This window comes from Myotis daubentonii, chromosome X (assembly GCF_963259705.1).
Source record: "Myotis daubentonii chromosome X, mMyoDau2.1, whole genome shotgun sequence".
Classification (NCBI taxonomy): Eukaryota; Metazoa; Chordata; class Mammalia; order Chiroptera; family Vespertilionidae; genus Myotis; species Myotis daubentonii.
The window spans coordinates 23,240,685-23,268,323 of NC_081861.1; the positions used below are offsets into that span (position 1 = coordinate 23,240,685).

At 38.6% G+C, this 27,639-nt stretch overlaps 1 protein-coding gene across 5 annotated transcripts in view; it reads left to right on the plus strand.

Annotated features, from left to right (window-relative positions):
* The window catches only part of FGF13 (fibroblast growth factor 13), a 642,179-nt gene that overhangs the window by 532,297 nt on the left and 82,243 nt on the right, over positions 1-27,639 (plus strand). For 4 of the 5 annotated variants that reach the window (XM_059680287.1, XM_059680288.1, XM_059680290.1 and 1 more), the window contains 2 exons: positions 5,542-5,652; positions 15,117-15,220. In XM_059680287.1, the coding sequence (XP_059536270.1) occupies positions 5,542-5,652; positions 15,117-15,220 (215 nt within the window). Of the gene's footprint in view, positions 1-2,502; positions 3,449-5,541; positions 5,653-15,116; positions 15,221-27,639 lie in introns of those variants that run through there. The other variant, XM_059680289.1, reaches the window with a different exon arrangement.

Below are 27,639 nucleotides of genomic sequence, written 5' to 3' on the forward strand. Positions count from 1 at the left end.
ATGTGGTCTGTAGGTAGACAGAACACAGAGTTAGAGGCCCCAATCTCCACTCTCACCAATCATGAGTTATTTCTCGACTATAGAGAAAGAATAATAATGGGGGCCTATAAAAAGACAGAAGTACCTTTTATGGACTGATGGAAACATGTGGCAATAAGAGCTTCTGGCCTCCCTATACATTCTCATTTTTTGAGATTATAAAATGTAAGAAAGGTATCCATAAACACACATAGAATCTTACTAGCTCTGGCCCAGTGGTTAGATGAGCTCATGGCATAGAGGTTAGTAAAACTGATGTATTTACATGTTTGTATTTGTGACTTTGTCATGATGTTCTCTCTCTGTTGTATATTCCTGAAGTCTTCCCCATGCCCTTTTACCTCTAGTACCGACCTCAGAGTGGCCATACTAGTAATTCTCCAGGCATCCTGAAAATACCTTATGAATGGTGTTTGCACAAGCCAACAAAGAGTGCTCTCCTAATGGAAAGTGGAGGTAAAAGAGTGTAGGACAACCCTCATTTTCTCAGTACCATTTCCTTATTCCCACTTGTTCTAAGTTCTAGTCCTTGCCTGAATCAGAACTTTGTCCTTTAGTTTTTTCATGCCTGCTTTGGTTTGGGGCCTTAAGAGATAAGTAAGAAGAAAGAAAGACCTTTGGGATTGGGGATCCTCAGAAGATAGAAACATGCAGAGAGTGAGTAGGAATATCTTAACTGCCTGTTCCACACCCCAAATATTTGGCTTTGGTCTGACCCACACCATTTTAGTAAGATTATTTCCCTTCATGATACCTGGAATTTGAATCGCATACATTCTGAGCCAGGAAACATCCTCCCATCCTTCAGAATCAATATAAACCAGTCATCATCAATTATTTCTAATAAACTTTTATTGAGCATAAACTCTGTGACAGGAACTGTGCCAGGAGATAGGATTATGGTGGTGACCAAGACCTAGTCCTGAGTTTCAAGGTGTACAAAGTCCAGTTGGAGCAGAGTAGGACTTTCCCCCATGAATTAAAGTTTGAAGAATTGGATACTTGAATTGACTCGTCATTCTACCATGCCCTCCATTTTGTTGTGGGAAAGCCAAAAGTGCAAAGATATAGGCTATTCTGCAGGGAATGTCAGACCCTTTGGAATCACCCTCCTGTAACTGTCTTATCTTACCCCTGCAACCTTCACCCCAGCCTGTTTCTGCAGGCACAAAGTAATGCTTCTGATAAGGCAAGAGACATTCAAAACTGGGGAAAAGTGTGTATGTGTGGGTGTCAGCAGCTCTCCACTAGACCACTGGAATCTACAGAAGGGTAAGGTGATTCAGCTCTGATGGGCTAAGAAGCCTGAGTTTCCTAGATGGGAGTTCTGGCAAGAAAAGAAGGGCTGGAGTCTGGGCATTTGGTTTTGCATCTACATCTATTCTGAAAAGATCTGGAGGAGGTGAAGTCCAGTAAAGGTAGTGTAGTGGCAGCTCCAAGATAGAGCAGCCCTATTGGGGGCATCCTTTTTGGCATCAGAAATCATGTAAAATAGTAAAACAGTCGCTTCTGTTTGAAGGTAGGGATGTGGATATACCATTCTCTGTAATATTTTTGACCTCAACATTCCTCATTTTTCTCCTGCAGATTAAAATACAGGACAGGGCAAGTACAGAACGTGTGAATAGAGTGAGGTGAGCAAAAGGCCATACTTGATTCCTGAATTGGAGGGAGAGAGGCTGCCTGAGCTTGAGGAGCAAGTGTGGGGGGGGGGGGAAGAAAGAAAGAAGTTAGGAGATTGGAGATGGGCTAGGTCAGGACTTAAATAAGGAGGATTGGCTGGGCTCTGCATTTCCCTAATACTGCTTAACGCGCACAATTCAAGCTCTCTGCTCGGATCCCAACCCCAACATAATGATGAGGGGGCATACAGGAAAAGCAGGGTTCTGATGGTGCCAACTGGCTTGAAATGAAAAGTCAGCAAAAACCACTGGGTGGCAGCGTGGTGTGTGGAAGCAGCTCTGCAGTGCCAATGCTACTGCTGCTGCCTCTTGGGTGGGGGGGTGGGGGGTGGGGGAGGGGAGGCTGAATTCATCTGGGAGCTCGGGTCTTTCTTCAGAATGGCTACAAGTGTTGCCAGGTGAAATACCTCACTAGTGTGTGTGGTGAGTCCGAGCACAGGGCAAGTAACTGACGAACTTCCTGGCGACTCCAGCTGGGGCATTCATTACCTGGTCACCTGAGAGTTATATACGAAGAAACACTCCATCCTGCTGTCCCCCATCTTCAAGCACCTCCCCCTTCACCCCCACCCCCGCTCCTCCAATGCAACTAGCTCATCTTGGTACCTCCTCCATCACTGTTTGTTCCCGAAGCTCCTTTCGGGAAGAGGAATGGAGAAGGATTTGGTGATGGGGCAGTGCTTAAGCCCCTACAGGTGTTAGCACCAGCGGCCAGCTGGGGACTGGGGGGGTGGGGCGGGTGGGGAAGGCCCGGGCCGCCACGGGGAGGGGGCCTCTGGGAGGCTGTTGAGCTTGAGGAGCAGGAAAAAAGCTCTTCGTGAGGGTGCTTGCAGCTACGGAATTCTGGTGCTCAGACTTCGTGCCGCGCCCAGAGCAGCAGCAGCAGCGACAACCACCGCGAAGATGCGAGGCCATTACCTGTTTGATCCCCGTCGGAAAGCCGGCACCGGCCAACTTTTCCCGATCGTCACCCCAAGAAGTTGCAAGGACTAGTAGAAGGGTCCGAGGGGCCAGGGTGAGGACGCGCTTCCCGGAGCGTTTCCCCCTTCCCCCTCCCTCCGCCGCCAGCGCTCCCAGCCTCTCTCCCGCCCGCGCACTCCCTCCGCGCGCCTCGCCTCCCTCCTTCAACCCCCTCCGCGAGGCACAGGGTCGGAGAAGGGGGGTGCCGCCAAACTCCGACCAGAGCCGCCTCGACTTGCACAGTGTCCTCGGGGCGCAGGGTCCAAGCGCACGTAGTCGCGCAGCTCTGCCTCTCACCCGCGATCCAGGCCCGGGGCTGTGGCGTAGGCTCGACCCAGGCAGCCTGCAGCTCGAAGCCCGCAGCCCGCGCGGGAGCGGGACCACTGCCAGAGGAGCTCAGACGGCATGCTGAGCCCCCTCCTGGGCTGAAGCCCTAGAGCAGAGAAGTACCCGCAAGCGCAGGCTAAAGAGCCAAAGGCGGCAAAAGCGCGAGACAGCAGACAAGCGGCGGAGGAGAGGGCGGAGGAGGCAAAGCCAGAAAGGGGCAGCAAAAGAAGTGGTGGTGGTGGGCGTCGTGGCTATGGCGGCGGCTATCGCCAGCTCCCTGATCCGGCAGAAGAGACAAGCCCGCGAGCGCGAGAAATCCAACGCCTGCAAGTGTGTCAGCAGCCCCAGCAAAGGCAAGACCAGCTGCGACAAAAACAAGTTAAACGTCTTTTCCCGGGTCAAACTCTTCGGCTCCAAAAAGAGACGCAGAAGGAGACCAGGTCGGAAGGGGCTTTTGGTTGGTTTTGTTGTTGTTGTTTTTGCTTCATACTTTACAAATTTGGAGGAGCTAGAGGGCGTGTAGGTAAGCGTAGGTGAGTTTGTCGGCGGCCCATCTTGTATGGATGTGGCCACCTAGCCAATGTGCATGCTGAGGGAAGTGATTGCTTTCTCGTCTCCTTCATAACGGCACAGGGCTTGCAGCATTGCCACTGCCATGGGACAGGTGTAAAGCATGGGGGCATACCATGCTCAGGCGGCGCGCCCCTAGCTTCAGACATGCCACATGTGTGCATGCCCATGGGCAGGCGCGATACAGAAATGGCTATCGTGTGTGTGTGTGTGTAAATTGCAGGCGCGGAGCTGGGCAGACACCACTCTCCCTCCCCCCAACCAAGGATAACCTAGGGAATTGCTCCATTGCCTTTTATTCTTGCAAGTCTGACCCTTCCCCTCCAACTTCTCAGGGTTTCCGTTGTCTAGGCATTCTGTTTCTTTGATCACTTTTAAGCTGATCAGACAGACTTGACTTGTGGTGCAGCTTTGAAATTTTTTGCTGGAAAGAGGGGAGTGGATTCCTAGAATCTTTTATCAAATAGCTTAGTGATCTAGTTAGAATAGTAAAACTGTGCCTACTTGCTATTAAAATGCAGTAGAGAGAATCTACCAGCCGTGGGCAAACTACGGCCCGCGGGTCGGATCCGGCCCGTTTGAAATGAATAAAACTATTGAAAAAAATGACCTGACCGTACCCTTTTATGTAATGATGTTTACTTTGAATTTATATTAGTTCACACAAACACTCCATGTTTTTGTTCTGGCCCTCTGGTCCAGTTTAAGAACCCATTGGGGCCCTCGAGTCAAAAAGTTTGCCCACCCCAACTAATAGCCAGAGTGTAGGTCCTTTTGAACCTATTCAGTGATCAGCTTAACACCATGTTCCTGTGCCAGGGGAAATTCACACAGCTGTAGGTGTCAGGTTGTGTCAAGGTAGACCTTCAGCCTAACCTGCAGCTTATTTGGGGATTCTTAACCAAACGAATCCGTTCAGCATTTTTCTTTTAACTAGGTAAGTACTGCAGAATATCAGACTTGTCAGTCTGTTATTTCTCTATGTGTTATACACACCCTGGAATGGAAATGCAAACATGCATTTTCTGTTGGCTTGAAGTTTTTTAAGGTATTAGCTGTACGTTAGGCTTGTTTGAAAAAGGCTTAAGTGGTTACAAAGCATGATTACGAGGCCCGAATAATCACGTGAATATTATTTCAGTACAGGTGTCTGTATTCAATATAAGCAACTTTTGGGTAACATAGCTGTTATTGGTAAATTAGGTACTTTATTAATGGTGAGTTGTAATTGAAAATCATTTTAATTGAGAACATATTTTGGATAATCATATTTCTCACATCAAATTCAAAAATAAGTATGAACTATTTTCCTTTCCTTCCCACCAACAAATGCCCTGGTATTTCTGTACCCACTTTTCCTAAGGATAATAAATATGCTAGGGTATGATAATGGCTACTTTATTCTCCCCTCCACCTTTTTTTTGTATCACAGCTCAATTTTCTATATATAAGTCCTTTGATGGGATTGTGGATTATTTATGTATTTCAACGTCCTTAGAATGGAGAGGATTGTTTATTCAAATTGTCATAATTCTGAGGGAAATGTTTACTAGTGTGTTTTCGGTTCCTGTATGGCAAACCATTCTAAATTACAGTTGTACTTCTTCTTTTCCTTCCACGTGAAAAGTGGCACATTGTTAAAAGGCAGAATTTGCCATTTGCCAACCCATTCCGAATGCGATAGAGGACCAGGCTGGAAGGCAAAGGACAAGCTATCAGAAGCTGTAGCTGCTGTCAGCTTTAGGGCTTTATCAGTGTTATGAGGTAGAAATCAAGTGTTTTCTTCAGTTTGGAGATTTATTCTAAAACAAAGTTTGTTTGTTTTCTTTCAGAGGACTATTTAAAATATAGCTTGACCTTTTCCACTAAAAGTTGTAAATAAAGCTATAAGTTTGAATTCTGAGTCTTTTCAACTACTTATACACAACTTAACAAATGATCCAAACCCTGGTTCTCTTTACAGAGCCTCAACTTAAGGGTATAGTTACCAAACTATACAGCCGACAAGGCTTCCACTTGCAGCTGCAGGCAGATGGAACCATTGATGGCACAAAAGACGAGGATAGCACTTACAGTAAGTGATTGCAAAATGAATAAGTATATCTCAGCATGTTGTTGACATTTTTTCTTATTATTTTTTAAATAAACAACCCTTACTAAACTCTAAAGCAGTGGTTCTCAACCTTCTGGCCCTTTAAATACAGTTCCTCATGTTGTGACTCAACGATAAAATTATTTTCGTTACTACTTCATAACTGTAATGTTGCTACTGTTATGAATCGTAATGTAAATATCTGATATGCAGGATGGTCTTAGGTGACCCCTGTGAAAGGGTCGTTCGACCGCCAAAGGGGTCACGACCCACAGGTTGAGAACCGCTGCCCTAAAGGCAATGCAAAATATAGTCAATACTATGTAATTCTGTTTATGAAAGTTAACTTAAAGGAAGTTGAACCTGAAAGTATCTAAAATAGTGAAGTAAAGAAAATAATATTGACACCTTCTGAAGAACAATCCAAATGTCATCGCCATGTTAATCTGGATAGATTTAAGACTGTCCATTAGAGTTTACTACTTTTTATTCCCACAGAAAATTCACTCACCCATAAACTGATCCTGAAATAGCATGTTATTTCTACTCTTAAGAATTGATCTGTCCCAAGAGAGAGAAGTGGTTTCATGTCATGAGAATTCAACATTATAAGCTTTTATTTCTGCCCGCTGCCCCCCCCCCCGCCCCCCCTCCACACACACTGATAATTCTGACACTAATTGGTATTTTAACATTGAGATACCTCCACAGGTGGGTAAAGAGGTTTCTTTTAGTGCTTTATTTTTAACTATGGATTAAGTGAAGAACAAATTGGAGACAATAATGGTGAACCTAAAAAGTAAACATGTCAAAAATAAAGTCAATTTTGTATCTAATTATTGAAGTAAGATGATTCCAAGTTTTTACATAATCTCTTATTATATATGCTTTTTTTATTTGGAGTAATAAAAACATAAACACACAAATAGTGAAGCCCTCTCCTCAGTGATAATAATTGGTGTTTTCTTACAATTTACAGATTCCTGCAGACCTATTAAAAAGTTCCATGATGCTAAAACATCTAGTTTTGACAATTGTTTCTCCATTTTCCCTAATATATATTGCATTTCTCTCAGACTTTGATAATTTTCCAGAAATTTTCCCATTTTCGGCTAAACTCAGCCAAGGAAAGCCAGTCTGAATACTAATGAGTCTTATGCTACATTTGTAGAGATTCTGGGCTATAGACAGCAAAGCCATAGACTAGGGTCCCAAAGTTAAGTGTTAAAGTTTCACACCTATTCATAATGCTTCCTAGTCTGATTGATGGCCAAGCTATGACCTCAAGAGGAAGTCACCTTTAATTACTCTTGAGGACATATTTTTTGGTACCTAGGATGAAAAAATATTCATACTGAATGGTTCTTCACTGTTTTTGCAAAATGACATGTTACTGTTGTGATATTAGAGTATCCTAGACATTCTCTTATGCATGTTCTTCTTTTGAAAAAATTAGTCAAGTGTAACTACAGACATTAGTACATGATGATGTGTAATAAAACATTCCTGTAAGCCAATATGTACAAATTGGTATGTGGAGAAGAAATTAGGGGATTTAAGCTGCTGTTTTCCAAAGTACCACAGCACAGTGGATCCTTTGGGTGTTATTTGAAAGGAACTTTATGATTATGGCAGCTGCTAATGAGCCTCAAACAGTCAACTTTTCCCCCATTTATTTTTAACCTCAAAATTAGAGAAAAAATTTGTTTTGGGTCTAGTGTTCACATGTGTTTATTGAAAAGGAAAAAAAGAATAGGTGATTAATTTGCAGTGCCTTATAAACAGAGATGTACCAAATACATTAAGATTACACTGCATAGCCCTGACCGGTTTGGCTCAGTGGATAGAGCATCGGCCTGAGGAGTGAAAGGTCCCAGGTTCGATTCCGGCCAAGGGCATGTACCTTGGTTGCAGGCACATCCCCAGTAGGAGGTGTGCAAGAGGCAGCTGATCGATGTTTCTCTCTCATCGATGTTTCTAACTCTCTATCCCTCTCCCTTTCTCTCTGTAAAAAATCAATAAAATATTTTTTAAAAAAGATTACACTGCATATAGTCATTTTTGGCTATATATGCATATATATATATATATATATATATATATATATATATATATATATATATACACACACACACATTTACATATACATGCACACATACACATATATGTATGTAAATCAAGGCTCTGTTCCTTACCATGTAGCTTTAAACCACAAAGTAGATTTTACTCTTCAATTCCTCCATATGCATAGCTTCTGTCTTTGGTTGTCTTGTACTTTTGACTGATATGAATGACATTTTTGTGTGCTAACAATGTTGTAAGACCTTCTAAGAGCATAGTTTAATAACCAGAATCTGTGTTTAGGCAGATTGAAATAATGAGAGGTAAGTCAATCAATGGTAAGTATTACCATAACATAAAGCATACAAATTAGAAGTAGCTCAAAACAAATAGCAAGTCTGTGAGGCTTAACTCTACCTTTGATAATAAGTGTGACCAGAGGTGAGGGAGCTAGCTTATCCTCCCAGTTGAGGATATTATACGGTATAAGTCATGATAAAACAAGAATGTTTAATGATTGAAATGATCATTAAAATGGAAGTCTAGCCATGTATAATTTTTCCCCTAAAGCCAACCAATTTTCTTGACACATTACTTAATTACTTTAAATGAGTAGAACAAGGGAAACATTTTTTTCAACTTTTTCATTTATATAGTATTTATATGTATTCCTGGATTTCCTTACCATGTAGTCCTAGTATTATGTTTATACTAGAGGCCCAGTGCATGAATTTGTGCACAGGTGGGATCAGGCTGGCCCAACCCCAGTGGCAGATCGGGGCGGGCCTGTTGGGAGGAGGAGATGGCAGGAGGTTGGCTGGCGGGCTGGCTCGGGGGTGGGGCAATGGGCAATTGGCTGGCAGGCCCTGCCCCTGATTGGGGAGGGGGGCAAATTGGGGGTAGGGCTGGCGATGGGGAGGGGCTGTGGGCAGTGGGCCAGCCGGCCCTGCCCCCGAATGGGGCTAGGGGAGGGGCCGTGGGAGATTGGCTGGCCAACCCCACCTGATTGGTATGTGTGTGGGGGGGTGATTGGAGGCAGAGCTGGCTGGGGGGAAGGGCTGTGGGTGGTGGGCTGTCTGGCCCCACCCCCAAATTGGGTGTAGGGGCCAATCAGGGGCCAGCAGCCTGGGGGAGAGGCCATGGGTGGTTGGCTGCTGGCCCTGACCCTGTTCAGAGTGCGGGGGGGGGGGGGGCGATACGGGGTGGAGCTTCTTGGGGGGAGGGGCTATGGGCTGATGGGGTGGTGGGGGCCCATCAGGGGCAGGGCCAGCCTGGGGGTGAGGCTGCAGGCATTTGGCTGGCAGCCCTGTCCCTGATCGGGGTGGTAGGGGTCAATCTGGAGTGGGGCCGGCCAGGGGGAGGGGCAGCAGGAGGTTGGCTGACAGGCCCCGCTCCCTATTGGGGTAGGAGGGTGATCAGGGGGTGCGCCGGCCTGGGGAAGGGGCTTTGGGGGGGGTTGGTCAGCACCCCACCCTCAATTGGGGTGGGCGAGGCTGATCAGGGGTGGGTCAGCAGTGGGGAGGGCCCGCGGGAGGTTGGATGGCAGGCCACACACAACCCCCATCAGCGGTTTCGCTGGCTGCAGTGAGCATCGTAGTGACCAGTCATTCTGATTGTTACAGCATTCTGGTCGCTGGCTTTTTATATGTATAGATTTTTCTTTCTTTTTTCTTTTTTTTAATTTTTTTTTTTATTGCTTAAAGTATTACAAAGGGTATTACATATGTGTCCTTTCTCCCCCCCCCCCCCCGCCCTTGACAGTCCCCTAGCCTCCCCTATCCCCCAGTGTCTTATGTCCATTGGTTATGCTCATATGCATGCATACAAGTCCTTTGGTTGATCTCTTACCCCCCTCCCTTCTGCCCCCCAACCCTCGCCGGCCTTCCCGCTGCAGTTTGCCAATCTGTTTGAGGCAGCTCTGCCTCTGTAACTATTATTGTTCAAAAGTTTATAATGGTCTCTATTATCCATGAATGAGTGAGATCATGTGGTGTTTTTCCTTCATTGACTGGCTTATTTCACTTAGCATAATGCTCTCCAGTTCCATACATGCCGTTGCAAATGGTAAGAGTTCCTTCCTTTTTACAGCAACATAGTATTCCATCGTGTAGATGTACCACAGTTTTCTAATCCATTCATCTACTGATGGGCAATTAGGCTGTTTCCAGATCTTAGCTATGGTGAATTGTGCTGCTATAAACATAGGGGTGCATATATCCTTTCTGATTGGTGTTTCTGGTTTCTTGGGATATATTCCTAGAAGTGGGATCACAGGGTCAAATGGGAGTTCCATTTTCAGTTTTTTGAGGAAACTCCATACTGTCTTCCATAGTGGCTGCACCAGTCTGCATTCCCACCAGCAGTGCACAAGTGTTCCTTTTTCTCCACATCCTCTCCAGCACTTGTCGTTTGTTGATTTGTTGATGATAGCCAGTCTGACAGGTGTGAGATGGCACCTCATTGTTGTTTTGATTTGCATCTCTCGGATGATTAGTGACTTTGAGCATGTTTTCATATGTCTCTTGGCTTTCTGAATGTCCTCTTTTGAAAGGTGTCTATTTAGGTCCTTTGCCCATTTTTTGATTGGATTGTTTATCTTCCTTTTGTTAAGTTGTATGAGTTCTCTATAAATTTTGGGGATTAAGCCCTTATCAGATATGACATTGGCAAATATGTTTTCCCACACAGTGGGTTTTCTCGTTGTTTTGTTGATGGTTTCTTTTGCTGTGCAGAAGCTTTTTATTTTGATGTAGTCCCATTTGTTCATTTTCTCTTTAGTTTCAAGTGCCCTAGGAGCTGTTTCAGTGAAGAAATTGCTTCGGCATATGTCTGAGATTTTGTTGCCTTTGGATTCTTCTAGAATTTTTATGGTTTTCTGTCATACATTTAAGTCCTTGATCCATTTTTAGTTTATTTTTGTGTATGGTGTAAGTTGGTGGTCTAGTTTCATTTTCTTGCATATATCTGTCCAATTTTCCCAACACCATTTATTGAAGAGACTATCTTGGTTCCATTGTATGTTCTTGCCTCCTTTGTCAAATATTAATTGAGCATATTGGTTCGGGCCGATTTCTGGGCTCTCTATTCTATTCCATTGATCTATATGCCTGTTCTTGTGCCAGTACCAAGCAGTTTTGAGAACAGTGGCTTTGTAATACATCTTGATATCTGGTATTGAGATCCCACCTACTTTGTTCTTTTTCAGGATTGCTGCAGCTATTCGGGGTCTTTTTTTTTTATTCCAGATGAATTTTTGGAGAGTTCGTTCTAGATCTGTGAAGTATGCCATTGGTATTTTAATGGGAAGTGCGTTGAATTTATAGATTACTTTGGGTAGTATGGACATTTTAATGATGTTGATTCTACCAATCCATGAACACAGTATGTTCTTCCATCTGTTTATGTCTTCCTCTATATCTTTTTTCAACGTCCTATAGTTTTCTGAATAGAGGTCTTTTACCTCTTTAGTTAAGTTTATTCCTAGGTAGCTTAATTTTTTTGGTGCGATGGTAAATGGGATTGTTTTTATAATCTCTCTTTCTGAAAGTTCACTATTGGTGTATAGAAATGCCTCCGATTTCTTGGGGTTAATTTTGTATCCTGCTACATTTCCAAATTCATGTATTAAGTCTAGTAGCTTTTTGATGGAGCCTCTAGGGTTTTGTATGTATAATATCATGTTGTCTGCAAAGAAGGACAGTTTTACTTCCTCTTTTCCAGTTTGGATGCCTTTTATTTCTTCTTCTTGCCTAATTGCAATGGCTAACGCTTCCAGTACTATGTTGAACAGGAGTGGTGAGAGGGGGCATCCCTGTCTTGTTCCTGTTCTTAGGAGAAATGGTGTTAGCTTTTGTCCATTGAGTATGATGTTGGCTGTTGGCCTGTCATATATGGCTTTTATTATGTTGAGGTATGATCCTTCTACTCCCGCCTTACTGAGAGTTTTTATCAAAAATGGGTGTTGAATTTTGTCAAATGCTTTTTCTGCATCAGTTGATATGACCATGTGGTTTTTTTCTTTCAATTTGTTTATGTGATGTATCACGTTTATTGATTTGCGGATATTGTACCATCCTTGCATCCCTGGGATAAATCCTACTTGGTCATGGTGTATGATCTTTCTGATGTACTGCTGGATCCGATTTGCTAAGATTTTGTTGAGGATTTTGGCATCTATGTTCATGAGGGATATTGGCCTGTCATTCTCTTTCATTGTGTTGTCTTTACCTGGTTTTGGTATTAGGGTGATGCTGGCTTCATAGAATGAGCTTGGAAGTGTTCCTTCCTTTTGAATTTTTTGTAGTAGTCTGAGGAGGATAGGTTTTAGTTCTTCCTTGAATGTTTGGTAAAACGCCCCTGTGAAGCAGTCTGGTCCTGGGATTTTCTAAATTTTTTATTATTTTTAATCATGCTTTTCTCATTTAGTTTAATTTGATTGGTTTTATATTTAATTCTGAGATGGTAAGCAAGATGTTGCCAAAACAGATCAGTTCACGTTTATCCAGATACATTTAGTTCTAAAAACATATGTTTGGTGTTATACATTTAAGATGACCTCAGGTAGATTTATTATAATGATAAATGTCTGTCCAATAAAATCTCATTATGCGGAAATCAGCCATTGTAAATTATGCATTTCTCCCTGAAAAGGAAAAAAAAATGATAGACATTTCATGGCAGCAGTTTTATTATATCTGCCTTGGGTGCAGTGAGAGCTATATTAATAGAATAGGCAACTTTCTCTTCAAACCTACAGTAGTATTACCAGTTCAATGTGTCAGGTTTTTCCAACCTTCATTAGGGTATATTTTTATTAACTACTCCCTTTGAGAAATTGACCTTAGCCAAACTGAAAGGATGACCTCATTGTTGATTTCAGAAACACTGAGTGCCAACTATGTGCACATCTCTGAGAAAATGGTCCCTGCAATGTACAAGGAGTTTAATTTTTGTTATGTAGACACAACAGAGGACAAAAAAACAACAACTTCTTATTAAAAACTTCTTCAAAACTTTAAGGTAAATGGAATTTAGGTATTTAATAATGTTTTTTAGATACACAAATTAAATCAATTATGTATTTCTCACTTAGAATAGGTTTGTCCTAATCAAAATGATATCTTAAGCTCATGAGGAATAATCCAGATTTAAAGAAATAGAGACATAAAGAAAAATATTGATGCTGTCCAAGCTCACTCCTAATAAAATTTCTTTGCATTTTTATCTGGAAAGACTGGTCCTTTAGACAGATTTTAAACCAACTCAGTTCATGATCTATCTTGAATGCCTAAAGAAAAGATTGGAGTAGTATGACCAGCCATTCTCTGTTTTTGCTACTGTCTTCAATTTTTTCCTTGAGTATGATTTTTGTTTTTGAATTAGGCTTCATAGAAGTTTATGATACATAGTGAAAAATTTATATTTACTATATAGTTAATAACATTATTCGGGATACAATTATTGTTCTTTACTTCTCTTCCTTCTACTACTATCTGATGTTTGGAATTTAAGCGTTCTACTGCCCATTAGAACCCACACCAGAAAGTGGCTGGGGTACACAGTGAAAATCAAATCAGTTTCTCTCCACTTGTTATAAGCAGCATTAAGAGAACTAAGGAGGTTCAGAATATTGTAAAAAGTGAAGTTCTAGAAAAAATTGTGGATTTTATTTATCATACTCTGTCATCTTTTAGTATGACTAAGCTAGGATTCATACATATGTTGGTGGTGTAGTTGTCTAGTAGTATGGCTTTTAAACTAAACCCATATTGAGGTTTTGGTTTGGTTTAGTTTTTTTTTTTTAATATCAGAATTTGTAAACTATGAACTTTTATATGATGGGATTGTGATTTATTACTTTCCAAAAATATAATATCCTGTTGCACCATACAAATTGCTATCAATCTACAAATGGGTGTTGAGAACCTACTCTGAGCAAGGCATTCTCAACAGAAAGAGATATACATGACATGCTTAAAGATCTCAGACTTCTTTTCTGTTCATTGCATTGTCAAATATAGCATGAAATCCTGGCTTGCAATCTGTGCAATTACTTTCCTTTACCTCACATAACAGAAGAGCACAGCTTTAATATGAGTATTAAATGCAGTACCATCAGTGACATGTGGTAGGAACACTTGTATTTTGAACTGTACAATATGTCCTAGCTCCTCTTTGGTAGCACTCTGATTTTAAGGGAAAGATAGATTGTAGCCTCACTGAGAAATGTTTAGTTGTTCCTTAATATTTCTCATCCATATGACCCCATCTACTAGAGCAGAATCTATATGCAGCAAGACAAGAGATAGAAAAAAATGTTCTTACCCATGGTATGACTCCTTTATATATTCTTATTCACAGAAATGATAGCAGACTGATTTATCATCTTCCCCAAGACAAAAATCATCAACATTAGTCTAGGTCTCTTGAGAGAAAGGTGCATAGACTATTTTCAAAAGATGTGTGTGGCATGCACTACGCTTTAAAATTGTACTGTTTTATTTTTATTCAGGGTGTAGGAGGGAGTAGACAGCTGGTAGGGGGAGGACACCCACTGGTTTTCTCCAGTGAGTGGTGTGTGATTGTGAGGAGAGCATGGGTGTAAGTTTCACGCAGTCAAACCTTAAAATGGAGAAATGAAGACCTCATTGTCATCAGCTGGCTGCCCACTTACAACTATTTTGCAAAAAGTAATTAATTAATTAAAAATAAGTAAACCTATCAAGTTCATTATTTTAATCCCTATAAGCTTTGCTCCTAGAGATTAAACGCTAGGACCCCTCTAAACCCTATCTTGGAAAATGTTTGTTCTTTAAGAAATACTACTCTGGGAACACAGGAGTAAAAATACATTTTTTTTCAAAGCCTGCATTTATTTTTGGGTTGTTGCAATGGAAATAATACAGATAATTTAGATGAGGTAATTGGACTCTTGTCTTTTCTAAGATTCTAGGAATTTTTCCCCAAGTGGTAGATTGTAACTGCCTCTGTGAATTTCAGCAGTTGTCTAAGGAGCAGATTAAAATGTTAGTCTGTTGAGGATAAAGCTATTTAATGTATAGATCAATTCCTATAACGGAATCACTCCAGAAGATTTAAGATTCCCCACCTTCAATACTATACAAACTATGGAATTATCTTCCATTTTTCAAGGGTGTTTGAGTATATGTAGTTATAGTCCCAGTTATGTGACTGCAACTATGAGTCAAGTATACTAAAGGGTAGAAGAGGCCCTATATATTCGCATGTGTATAAATATATACAGTATCTGTATTTTCTTACCAAGCACACATCTCTTTTTGCTGAACCAGATAGTGCTTTTGGAAACCTTGAAACCTATGGAATTCAGAATATAACACTGTTTTTACATTTTTTTAAAATTTCAGCTCTGTTTAACCTCATCCCCGTGGGACTTCGAGTGGTGGCTATTCAAGGAGTTCAAACAAAGCTGTATTTGGCAATGAACAGCGAGGGATACCTGTACACTTCGGTAAGCCTTTCACTGACCCATGCTTGACTGTTATAGTTTTTATCTGATATGAAATAAAATATGCTGCATATGTATTAAGAAAGAGTGTTCTTGGTGGAAATATCTCATTTGAAAGGAGAAATTAACTTCCAGTGAAAATTACATTTATTACTAATTAATCATTTGAAGCTAACATTTTGGGTGTAAAATCAAGGATCCACTGAGCATTTTTGCATACAGTGGCATTGGTTTATTGCTTTATGTAGCTACCCTGCCTTGCAGCCTGTGGGAAAGCAATTTCTATAGCACAGTTCAACATATATTTATCCATGTTTATTTCTCAATAAGCTGATGAGACTTCTTTCTCAGGTCAGGTCGAGAACATAAAGAACAGTTCTAGATGTGCTTCTGTTTCTTATCTTCAGTTCAATTATTTCACGTTTGCTATGTCTATTTTAAATACTATTATTTCATCAAGCACAGTTCAACCTCTTCGTACAAAAATTTTGTGCTTACCTTTTTCTTGCAAATTTATAATGAACATAGTAAAAAATGGAACTTTTCCCAAGAAATTTATAAACATTGTAGATAACAATTCAGTTTTGGCAACATGGGGCCAAATTAAAATTTAAGGGCATTTTTAATAAATATTTAAGTATAGAAAGAAATGGCATAATACCAGGTTTAGGATTTCATTCTTATCAGTAGATCTAGTTACAAATTATAGGGGGCCACTTAATATATGAATATTTTAAATCTTTGTTTTGAATTTCATATATTTTAAGAAAAGGGTAGTATGTTAAAAATGGAGAAAACTCCTTGTAAAACTTTGACTAGATAGCCTTGATGGAGGCTATTACCAGGAGTTTAGAAATCTATTTCTCCAAATGCAAAAGTGGTTTCCTTTAACTACTCTTGCTCTGTCATGTGTCCACAATTTATTTCAAAGCCAGGTATATAGAGAGTGTGAGATGGGAAAGAAAGGTTGGAGAAGAGTAAGACCACAAATGGCCCATTCATTAAGTAAACTTGGTAGTCCATTTTATATTACCATGATAAAAGATTATTTATTGCATAATCCTCAAAGCCTGGTCACTATCAATATTCCTATCAGGCCATTTTAACTGTCTTGTTTAATAAATGCAGGGGATTTATTCTTTTTACAAATGAAAGAGATTTTGATTTATTGCAAAGTTTATTAATACATTGCTATTAATGTAAACAATAGGAAAGGGATTTGTTTTTCAGATTTGTGCATCAAGGTAAGATAATTTAATAATGAAGGATTTTAATTAACCTCATTCAGATCAATAGACTACCTCAACAGGACCAGATGCAAAGGTAGGTTTTTAATAAAATAAATGACTACTTTCTGTAACTTGTATTTTGGCATGGGAAGGAAATGGAATATACTGGGCATACTTTTGAGAAGATAAATAACAGATGGCAGAGGAAATAATTTCCAGGAAATAATTTAACTGAGTTGTGGTCACCATTATAGTGCCATGATGAGAAATGTTGACATTTTTAAATCTTGCAACAATACAGTTTTTTTTTAAATGGAAATAATATTTAAGTTAGAATGAGAAAAATGTCATTTAAGTTAGGTAGTATGTCAGGTTTCCCCATTCAAGAAAATTAGGATTTTCAGTATTACCTTGAGAGAACTACGTTGAAAATGAATAGCCTACCTTTCTCTGACTGACTTTTTTCACTTAGCATAACAAGTAATATGATTTCACTCATATGTTGAATTTCATGAACAAACTGAAGTACCAAGCAAAATAGAGACAGACTCAGAGAGCAGGCAGACAGCTCTGAATTGGGATGGGGTGAGGTTGAGCAATAAAGAAAAAAAAAGAGAGATAACTCATGGACATGGACAACACTCTGAGGAGGAGAGGATGGGGTGAGTGAGGGATTATAGGAGGTTGAAGAGGCCATAGAGGGGATAAATGGTGATGGAAAAAATAAAATAAAATAAAAAATGTATAGCCTACCATTCAAATTGACCATTATTCCAATAAACTGGTAAATATCAGTGTGAGTTCATTTCTAAGGCTTCCCAGGGGAATCAACATTGTGGATTGACAAGATTCCTTTCCATGTTGGGCAGGCCAATAGAGAGCACATGTGGGATGCTGTGTGAATTTTCTATTAAGGAAAAGGAATCTTAAGTAAGCAATTGCTAGCAAGGAAAGTGAACTGTGTTTTTGTAAAGGAGGAAAGATGTATGATTGATAATCCTGGAGTTTACATAGGGAAAAATTATCCAAATTAGTCTGCTCCAGGAAAGAGTTAGTCTTCTTTTCAGCATACATTTTTTTTTCAGTTCTTTTCACACTTCCTATTGATCTTGGTTTGGACTCCCTTCACCACGTTGATCACTATCCTCAGTGGGTGCTCCATTTTGTTATCTTATTTGAAGTGTGCTTCCAGACTCTCTTAAGATATAGTCTGTTTTGATGACTTCAGCAACTTGTGTCCCTGTGACCAAAAAGTTAAATGAATGTAATGCTTCATTTGGAAGAGGAAGGATCATTATTCCCTTACATAAAACCACAGTATCTGCTACTGAAATGTTGTATGCAGTTTTGTTAGCTGCCACTTAGCAAAGAGAAAATAGAATCTGATGATAACCTAAGGAGGAAACAAAGTAAGAAAATGAAGTAGGAGCTACTGATGTGGACAATTAAAAAAAATGTAAGAAAGTTTTTGAAAAGTAATCTTGGTGAGGGGTGATAAAAGAATACCTTAAAGCATTTGCAGTAGCAAAATCTGAAAGAAGATGGATTCAGAAGATATTTTAGAGGTAGAATTATCATCAGAATTTAGTGACTTATTGGATTTGGAGGGAAAACAGGACTACCATGGATGGTTGAATATCTATGGTTGCCACTCACTACACATGTGGAAATAAAATATCTCAGGAAAAGATTTTTTTAAAAATATATTTTATTGATTTTTTTACAGAGAGGAAGGGAGAGAGATAGAGAGTTAGAAACATCGATGAGAGAGAACATCGATCAGCTGCCTCCTGCACATCCCCTATTGGGGATGTGGCCGCAACCCAGGTACATGCCCTTGACCGGAATCGAACCTGGGAACTTTCAGTCCGCAGGCCAAGGCTCTATCCACTGAGCCAAATCGGTTTCGGCGAAAAGATTTTTTTTAATTTGCACAATAGTAGGTTGGTAGGGGCCTTGAGGGACAGGGAGAATTTCACCTTTGGCAATTGGATTGATGGTGAAGTTATTAACCAAGATGAAGAGCAAAGGAAAAAATGGCAGAATTGGGAAAGAAGATACCTGAGTACAACCCATAGCTAGAGAAAGAGATGTGAGGTAGAGATAGAAAGTGGGAGTTATCACATGTAGGTTGTGGTTGGTGCCATGAGAATAGTTCAGAAGATATGTAGCATAAGAAGAAAAAAGAATTTATAATATTAGCAAATAATAGCATGGAAGTAGCAAACAGTTGCAGAACTAATTGTGGTAGATATCACGGTATTGCAAAAGCTAAACAAAGAGAGTTTTCCAAACAGTCAGCAATGCCAACTGCTTTAGAGAAAAGAAGTAAAATGAGAACTAATACTATACCATATGAAGGTCTTCAGTGATCTTGACAAGAGCACTTTTAGTGGAGACAGAAGCCAGATTAGTGGCTTGTGGAGTGAGTGGGAAAAGAGAAGGTAGAGGCAGTATGTGTAGAATTTCTAAGGCAAGGGGAGCTATGGATGAGTATGTAGAGGAGGACACAGGATTGTGAAAGGTTTTGGTGGTTCTTTGCTTAGGACAGTTGAATATATTTATTAGCAGAAGGGAAAGAACCAGTAGAGAGGGAGAAATTAAAGACATAGGAAATGGGATTCTTTATGGAGTGGGGTTCCGAAGGAGTCCAGAAGAGTGATGGAATTGAGCATAAGTGAAAGGATTAGATTCACTTTGCAAAGAAGGCTTACTGCTACAGCAGGAGGCAAAGATATGAGGACGGATGCAGATGTAGGTGTGGAAGTCTGCAGGTGATGGATGAGGAAGTTGAAGGATTTCCAGCCAGATGACCTGTATTTTCCCATTGAAATAGAATGAGAGGCCATCTGCTGAAAATCAGAGACATAGGGATGGCATTAGTGAATGTTTAGAATACTTGTTTTGAGAATAAGAAGAGGAACTAGCCTAGTTAACTATGGCCCATGGGCCAAATTGGGCCTATTGCTTGTTTTGTAAATAAAGTTTTATCGGAACACAGTCACCCCATTAATTTACATATTGTCTATGGCTGCTCTTGTGCTATAACAGCAGAATTTAATAGTTGTAACAGAGACTCTGTGGCCTACAAGCTTAGATTATTTACTATCCTGCCCTTTTCCAAAAAGTGTGTGTTGATCCCTAATGAGACAATGGTTCTCAACCATAGTTACCTATTAGAATCACCTGAGGACCTTTAAAAAGAATTCCAGTGTACTAATCCCAAACCAGTTCTATCAGAATATCTGAGCATTGGGTCTGTGCATGAATAGTTCCTAAAGCTACCCAGCTGAACCTGATATGTAGCCTGGGTTAAAAACTACTGGTCTAGGGCTAAGAGAAATGATTGCTGAATAGCATTCAAGCATTCAGAACCCTTGCAATGAAATAATAAACCATGAATTTATAGGTACATTATCCTTTATTAGAAATTTCTGATGCAGTTCTTATTTTTCTGCTCTTGCAAAAAAAAAAATTGCCTTTACATTCTGAAGGACTATTTTTTGAAATGTAAGAAAATGTTGATCCATGGAAGTGCTTTCTTATTTTATTTTTTTCTACTCTTTTCATTTGTTTCTATACCCTTAATTTCTTTTCAATTCAATTTTATACTTTTACCACATCTTCCCCCCTTTTGTTAATTAAATGAAGAAATAATACCTCCATGTTGTTATTGCTACAGAGATAGCAATTTACTTCCCATGATTAATCTTAGGATTATTGCACTCCACATTTCCCCTCCTATTTTTTCTTGTTTCCATGGGGGACAGACTTGATGTAGGCTCAAGTGGCAGTGAGAAACCATCTGTGGCACAGAGAATCATAATTAACCATTATTTCATAACACATTTACTTTTGTCCATGATATAATAAGTCTTTCTGGAACTATACGGATATTATTATTCATTGTGCATAGAGAACGTCGTTCATACCTTTTGGTTTTCTTTACCAATAATAATGAGTTGTACACATGCTTTTGAGAGTTCCTCAAGACTTAATAGTATAAATATTTAACAGTATAATGCTATTTATAATACATATTTCAAAATTGCTTTAAATAAATAAACATTAACTATAGAAAATCAAGAGTCTTAAATGTGAAAACATTATTGTCCTAGAATCTATTTTAATAGAATAATAATAATAGATATTAGAAATAAGGTAATAAAAGTTCAAAGTTAAGCCCAAAGAATTTTTTCTTGATTTTGAATGTTCCACAATGCAGTAGTATTTTTATCTGCCTAATTACTTACCTTTCATCTACACTAGTTTTCTATTTCCAGAGTCCACAGTGTTATTTGGGTTGTTGTTGGGGTTGTTGTAGCTAAATTGTGTGGACAAGTAGAAATCCTTTGACAAGTAAACCTTTTCCATTCTAGATAGGACTTAATAGGAGTGATTTTACTGCCTTGTTTTATGGTCCTAAGACCATGACAACAAACTAGATGCAAGAACAGAAAGCAGGTCTCTCTAAGAGTCAGCTTGTTGCCATGGAAATGAGGCAGTTTGTGTTATACGGATCCAGTAAGACTTGCAACCTGAACTAATATATGTATTTTCCTTCTTTACTGTATTATTACCGCATACCTTAACTTACCAGGTTTCTTCTCCCATCAGATGTTAATTTTGATGATCCAATCAAGATATTGTCTGATTTTCCAATATGCACTTCTTGCTTTTTTCTCTTTTGCAACTAGTAAACAATCCATTGAGAGACACTTTGAGTAAATATCCTGCTCCCAAGAGCCCAGTTTTTAGACATATTTCCTGGAATCCCAACCTATTTTAAAAAGTTAAATAATGAGTCAATAAATTGAGAAATGACCAATAGCTAAATTGAGGAAGTGAAAAGTTAACATGTGTTTTGTTTTGTTTTTACCACGGGGAAAATAATCATAAAAAGAGTATCCAACAGCAAAGAATTTTTCCGGATTCAGCATTCTAGTCATTGTGCTTAAATACCATTATTTAATGGAAGGTTAGTTTATATTGTCTAAGTGAATTAAAACTTGGTTCTGATTTATGTTTTCATTTTATACTGAGGGTGGAAGATTGGTTTATTTTAAGATGCCTCAGATGTTCAGTACATTTAGCTATCAACTACAAGCTTACTTTTGCAATTATTTTAAGTCTGAATTTAGTATGTGACAATTTAAGACCTAATTTTCAGTGATATGACCTCACAGCTATAGCCTATATTCTAATATAGAAAGGATGCTAAAGTTTAGATGAACTCATCAATCAAATGCAAACATTTGTAGTGTTCAAAATGTTATGTCAGATCTGTATATCAGCAAGTTCATATAATTTAACTTTTAGGGTTTTTATAATAGAGGCTTATATAGTTAATAGAATTAAATGGAGGGTGCTGGTTTAAATATCACTGTTCTTTAGGGAAGTGGGTTTGGGTCAATTAGAAAAGGAAATAGATTTAAAACAAATATGAGCACTATCGTATTTATTATAGAAAAAATGATCTTTATCAAATAAAAATTATTTAATGGATGGATTCTGCTTATAGCCAGTAGCCATCATATATAACATCCCCTACTAAACAAGTAGAAACAAATTTCAAATTCTGCTTGCAACTTTAGCTTATTTGAATATTCAGTTAATTCAAAAAATTTTGAATTTGATTTATTTAATATAAAATTAGAAAAGTGTTGACTGTGAAAACTTAGGTTCCCAATTTTGGTGCCTAAATCTAACAAACTTTTTTGTTTTCAGTGGCTGTTGGATCAACATATTTGGTGGGCATTTTTCAGTTCAGACTAATGGGTTATAAGGAAAGTTATACACTTACATACATATTTCTGAGTGGTATCACTAAACAAGTACAAAGAAGAAAATGAACTTATTTCACAGGAAGAAAAGCAAAGAAAATAAGCACATTTTATTTGCTTATGTACGGTTCTGCTAGCTCAAGGAGCTAAATTTAATTTTTAAAGAGGCTTTTAGTTATTGTGCTGGTGCTACTGAGTTAGAAGTCATTAAAATTATTGTATTGAAAAATATACTGAAGTAGCTGTGTTTGTCTTACATATTCATTCAGAATACCAATGAATCAGCATACTTTTCAAACCTGAAATACATTTCCCAAGTCACAGATTATTTCACATACTTAGTTCTTTTTCCAGTTAATGGAAGTTTCCTTCAAATGTGGAAGAAAATTTAGCTTGGAATTATTTGAATATGAAATCAGATAAATCTGATTGGTTGTACCTTCAAAGTCAAGTACCTTCTCTCTATGGTCGCTGTAAAAAAAATAACCCAAACTGGTAAATTATTCAGGGTGAAGGTCTGGTTTCATAGGGGGAAGAATGACTAAGGATGGTACTTTCTCAGAAATCAAGGACACAATAGTAGTTGTAGCTAAGTAGTGTAAGATTGGCTCCATATAATGTTTTTGAGGCCAAGCTAAAATATAATTCAAATGAGAGGTCATGGGGCACATATTTAATAGAGTGCCTTACAGCTTTAACTTAGAAGTGAAATTCATATTTGTAGGGAAAAAAAAGACATTCTCTTAGAGCTAAAGCAAAAAATAATTGGCAAGAACAATGAAGGAGAAATTAAGCAAGTAAAGCCAGATGTAAAAAGGTAATGCGTAATGCACAGACATACATGCACACACACACACAGACACATATACAACACACATACATGAAAGACAAATGGAAGAAACCAATTTTGTATTTATCGCTCTGTTGCTATTACAGTAAGAGTTATATTGGAATTCCTAAAATAATTCTGTTTTAAATATATATCCCATACTGAATATGAAATACCTTTGGAGATTGCTCTATAGATATATTTGGTAATGCTTAATAGCTTTATAAAACAGAGAAAATAAGACTTATGGTTATATTTTATGTAATTATCCAGTGAATCTCATGTCTTGGTGAAAACATTGTTTTTAGTTCCTCCCTTCTTGTTTGCATAATTATATTTTTGTTTTATTAATATCTGTATTTACAATGCTGCAGTGTATTTTTTATTGAATTTATTGGAGTGACATTTGTTAATAAAATTATATAGGTTTCAGGTTTACAATTATACAATACATCATCTGTATATTGTACTCTGTGTTCACCACCCAAAGTCATCACATTTCATCGCCATTTGTCCTCCCTTTACTCTCTCCTACCTCTCTTAGTCCCCCTTTCCCTATGGTAATTGCCATACAGTTGTCTGTCTATGAGATTGTGGGTTGTTTTTGTTTGTTTGTTTTGCTTAATCCCTTCACCTTTTTCACCCAGCCCTCCTTCAACCCCCTCCCCTCTGACAGCTGTCAGCCTTTTCTCTGTATCTAAGAGTCTGTTTTAAACAAATGCTATAGTAAGAGAAAAAGGACACTACATGATGATAAAGGGAGAAATCCAGCAAGATACAGCTCATGTAACATTTATGCCCCCGAGATAGGAGCACCTAAATATCTAAAGCGTATCTTGATGGACATAAAGGGAGAGATCGACAGTAATGCAGTCATAGTAGGAGATTTTAATACCCCATTCACATTAATAGATAGACTCTCCAGACAGAAAATCAACAAAGGAAACAGAAACCTTAAATATTTGTATAATTTTAATCCAGAAACCATCAAGACCTTATTTCTTATTGCCTTTTTTTCTATTAAAGTTGTGTTATAAAATAGTTTACCTAACAAATCCTATACTCATTAAGTAGTAACTAATTTGAGTTTCTTTACCTGCCCTTAGTCATAGAATAATGCCCAGTAAAAAAATAGCTTCTTAATAAATATTAAAATAATATATATATATATATACATACATATATATATATATATATATATATATATATATATATATAAATAAACAATGAAGGCAAATTATATTATTTCTGTCTGGCCTTTTGAATATTTAAAATAAGCTAATGGACCCAATTATAAACTTTCATGGATCCTCTCAAGTGTTAACATTTTAAGATTATGTAACAAAGTAAAGTGGTTACACTGCTTAAAGGGAACTATGACTGCTGAACAGGGAAACTTTAAATGAAAGCATTACTTTGATCATTATAATAGCTGGAACCAAGGTTAATAATTGGTAAAACCCTGACTAATACATTCAATATGTTTTGCCCAGGTTGAATGTGTGAATAGATAACAAATCTATATTAACATTTTGATTAAGTTATTCATTAGATACTCTTCTGCTAACTGCTTTTGGCAGTCCTGGAATTGGAACTACTGGGAAAACCTCAGTTGATTTCTTAGATAGATATAGCTAGTAGCTATAAAATATAATATTGCCTTCCTTAGGTATGTATAGGAATTATGGCTCAGCATTAACACAAGTAGCCAGAATTAGAGACGATGTCCATTTTTACCCGAGGAAAAAAAATTATTATGGACATTTGGAAAAGTCAAGTGTAAATAACCAATTTCAAGGTGTTAGAATGCAGGCTGCTATAATATAGAGGATGAAAAATGCTTACCAGGAGGAGAGTATGAATCATTCCATAATACTTTCATAATTGTCAATGAAACACCAGAAAATGACAGTGACAGCTTTCAGAAATGAGATTCCAAAAGGTAAAACTTGATTGTATATAGCAAATATTATAACAACTGTTCATAACAAATCTATTGCTATAAGCTGCCACAAAATCAGCAAGGCTACAATGCTTCGATACTGTGTCATATCCCTTAAAGGAAAGATTTCCTGATAACTCTCTTCTTTCCTCTAGTCTCAGAGAGCCCAGTCACCCATCTAAACTCCCAGAGAAACTGGGGCATAAAAGGGTTCATGAACTTTGTCAACCAATCAATCACAAGATATATGTAGAACACCCACAAGGTGACTAGGCACCCCAAATAGTAGTCACCATGATCTATACTGACAAAGGCTGGAGTTTACAGTATACATCAGGAGACTCATCTTATGTTCAGTCCTAATTGTTAATAGTTGATCTACTATAGCAGGGATGGGGAACATCTCACCCATGGTCCCTATAAGGCTCTCAGAATCATTTGGTCTGGCCCTGCCAAGACATTAGGGGTGAGTTAATTAAATGTTTGACCAAATATAGCAGGCTAATTTTTAAGTTGATAATTTTATATGGCGAATAATGTTATAAATATCCAAATGGCCCTTGGCAGAAAAAAGGTTCCCCACCCCTATACTACAGGAAGGATAGGGATAAACTGTTTCTCCCTGATTTCTGCAGCCATGCAATGCTATTTTTAGTCCAGAACTCACTGCTGAAAACTCCACATAGGAAAATAATTTGAATGCCTTTGTGTTTTAGGGTGTGTGAGGATGCATCATTATGGAAATGTACCAGTTTTATTGAACAATATATATATGATGTTTAGAACCACAATCTTCAACAGATCACATTAAGACCATGTTTATATGTCATAGGAAGGTAAAACTGAATACAGTGAATAAGCGGGTTTTAAGTATATTAAGAAATGATCTAAGTTGAAGTACTTTAAAAGTTTTATAAATATGTGACTCTAAAAAAGTCTCCCACTTGCGTAACACAGGTGGCTTACAGTGGATTCAACCAACCAAAGCTTTAAGTATATGAGTTTACCTCACATATTTGGACAGTGACACAGGGAAATCTTATTCTCCATTTTCTATGATTATATGCTGCAGCAGTAGACACAGCAAAGAGAAGCAATGCTGACCCATTGATACAACTTCTTGGATCTATAACATGCAAGATATATTAACAACTGATATTTTGAGGAATATCGTCTTCATTTCTCCAGAATGGCATGACTGCTAAAGAAATGGAGCAAGGTTTTGACCCTTATCATCTCTTACTCTGAGATCCCTGTTAGACACATGCCACTTCTCTCTGATTAGAAGGGTTTTTAGATGAGTGGTTAACACTAGGGACAGTAAGTGGATAAAAAGCATTTTTAATAAAGTTGTTTATTACATTTGCATTCCTAATATCCTGACCAATAATGGAAGTAACTTAGCCTAATCATTGTGTTTCTTTATATTCCGCTATTCCTAAATAGAGTTATTTCCTCAAACAAAATTTTTGTTTTCAGTATGACTATCAATAAACCAAAGCACTTGCATGTCACAAGGATATTTGAATCTAAAAATTCTTAAACTTCACATAAAATAATAGGCTTGGGAAACACTTTAACTACTAGTGAGTGTCTTTGACCTAGATGTGAGACTATATTCAAACCAGTAATTAACCTTGAAAATAGAGGTCAACAGAACCATGATGGGTGGTTTTGCTTAGTGTTTTTCTTTGCTCTGGACATCTGCCTGATTTCTGTCCACATCCAAAACACACAGTGCAGCATTTTATTTTATGTGATTTGGAAGCTCTTTTGGTATTCCTTCTTTCCAGATTTTGAGGTGGAGGCTTTTTTACCTTCCCTCATTTTATCCTTTTATTCACTAATAGTGGGCCAGTGCACAAAATGTGTGCACATTAAAAGGGAATTAATTACAGGAAATATTTTACTACTGCTATTTGTCCTTTCTTTATAATAGAAGTGTCAGAGATGAAAGAAAATTAGTAAAATGTATATGACAATAATATATAAATTTATTAATAAATAAACAATAACAACATGATATAACAAAGACATGATATAAAAACATTGATACAAATAATGACTGATAAATCAATTAAACTTGTTCTAATATCTCCCTTTTACCACATTAAGAGTGAAAACACTTTCAGAGTGTTTGACTAATTTCCCTTGTGATGAAGTATTTACAATTTTAACTTTAATGTCACAGCGCCACCCCTACTCTGCCACAGGTTGACTCCCTCTGCAGGCAAAAGGCATAGGGTGCCATCGCTTGGCTGGTCTGGGCCTCTCTCTGTGGGGAGATAGCTAGCAGGCCCCACCCATCCGCTACAGTGTCACTGGCCGGTGGCCTGAGCCTCTCTCTGTGGGGCGATGGATCACAGGGCCCCCAGATCGATGCCCCACAGAGGGAGGCCCTTCCCACCAGGCCTGGGCTCTGTGATCAATTGCTGCCCACAGGGACTCTGCGATGGGCCCTCCCAGCCTTGGCGGCTTGCCTTGGCCCTCGCAGCCACAGCTTTGGAAGGACATCCAATTAGCATATTACCCTTTTATTAGTATAGATCCTCATGAACTGCTGTCTCAAACCTCTGAAGCCTTGGTGAGACTACTGGAGTTTTTAGCATCAGGGGAGATATTTTGTTTTGTTGTTTTTG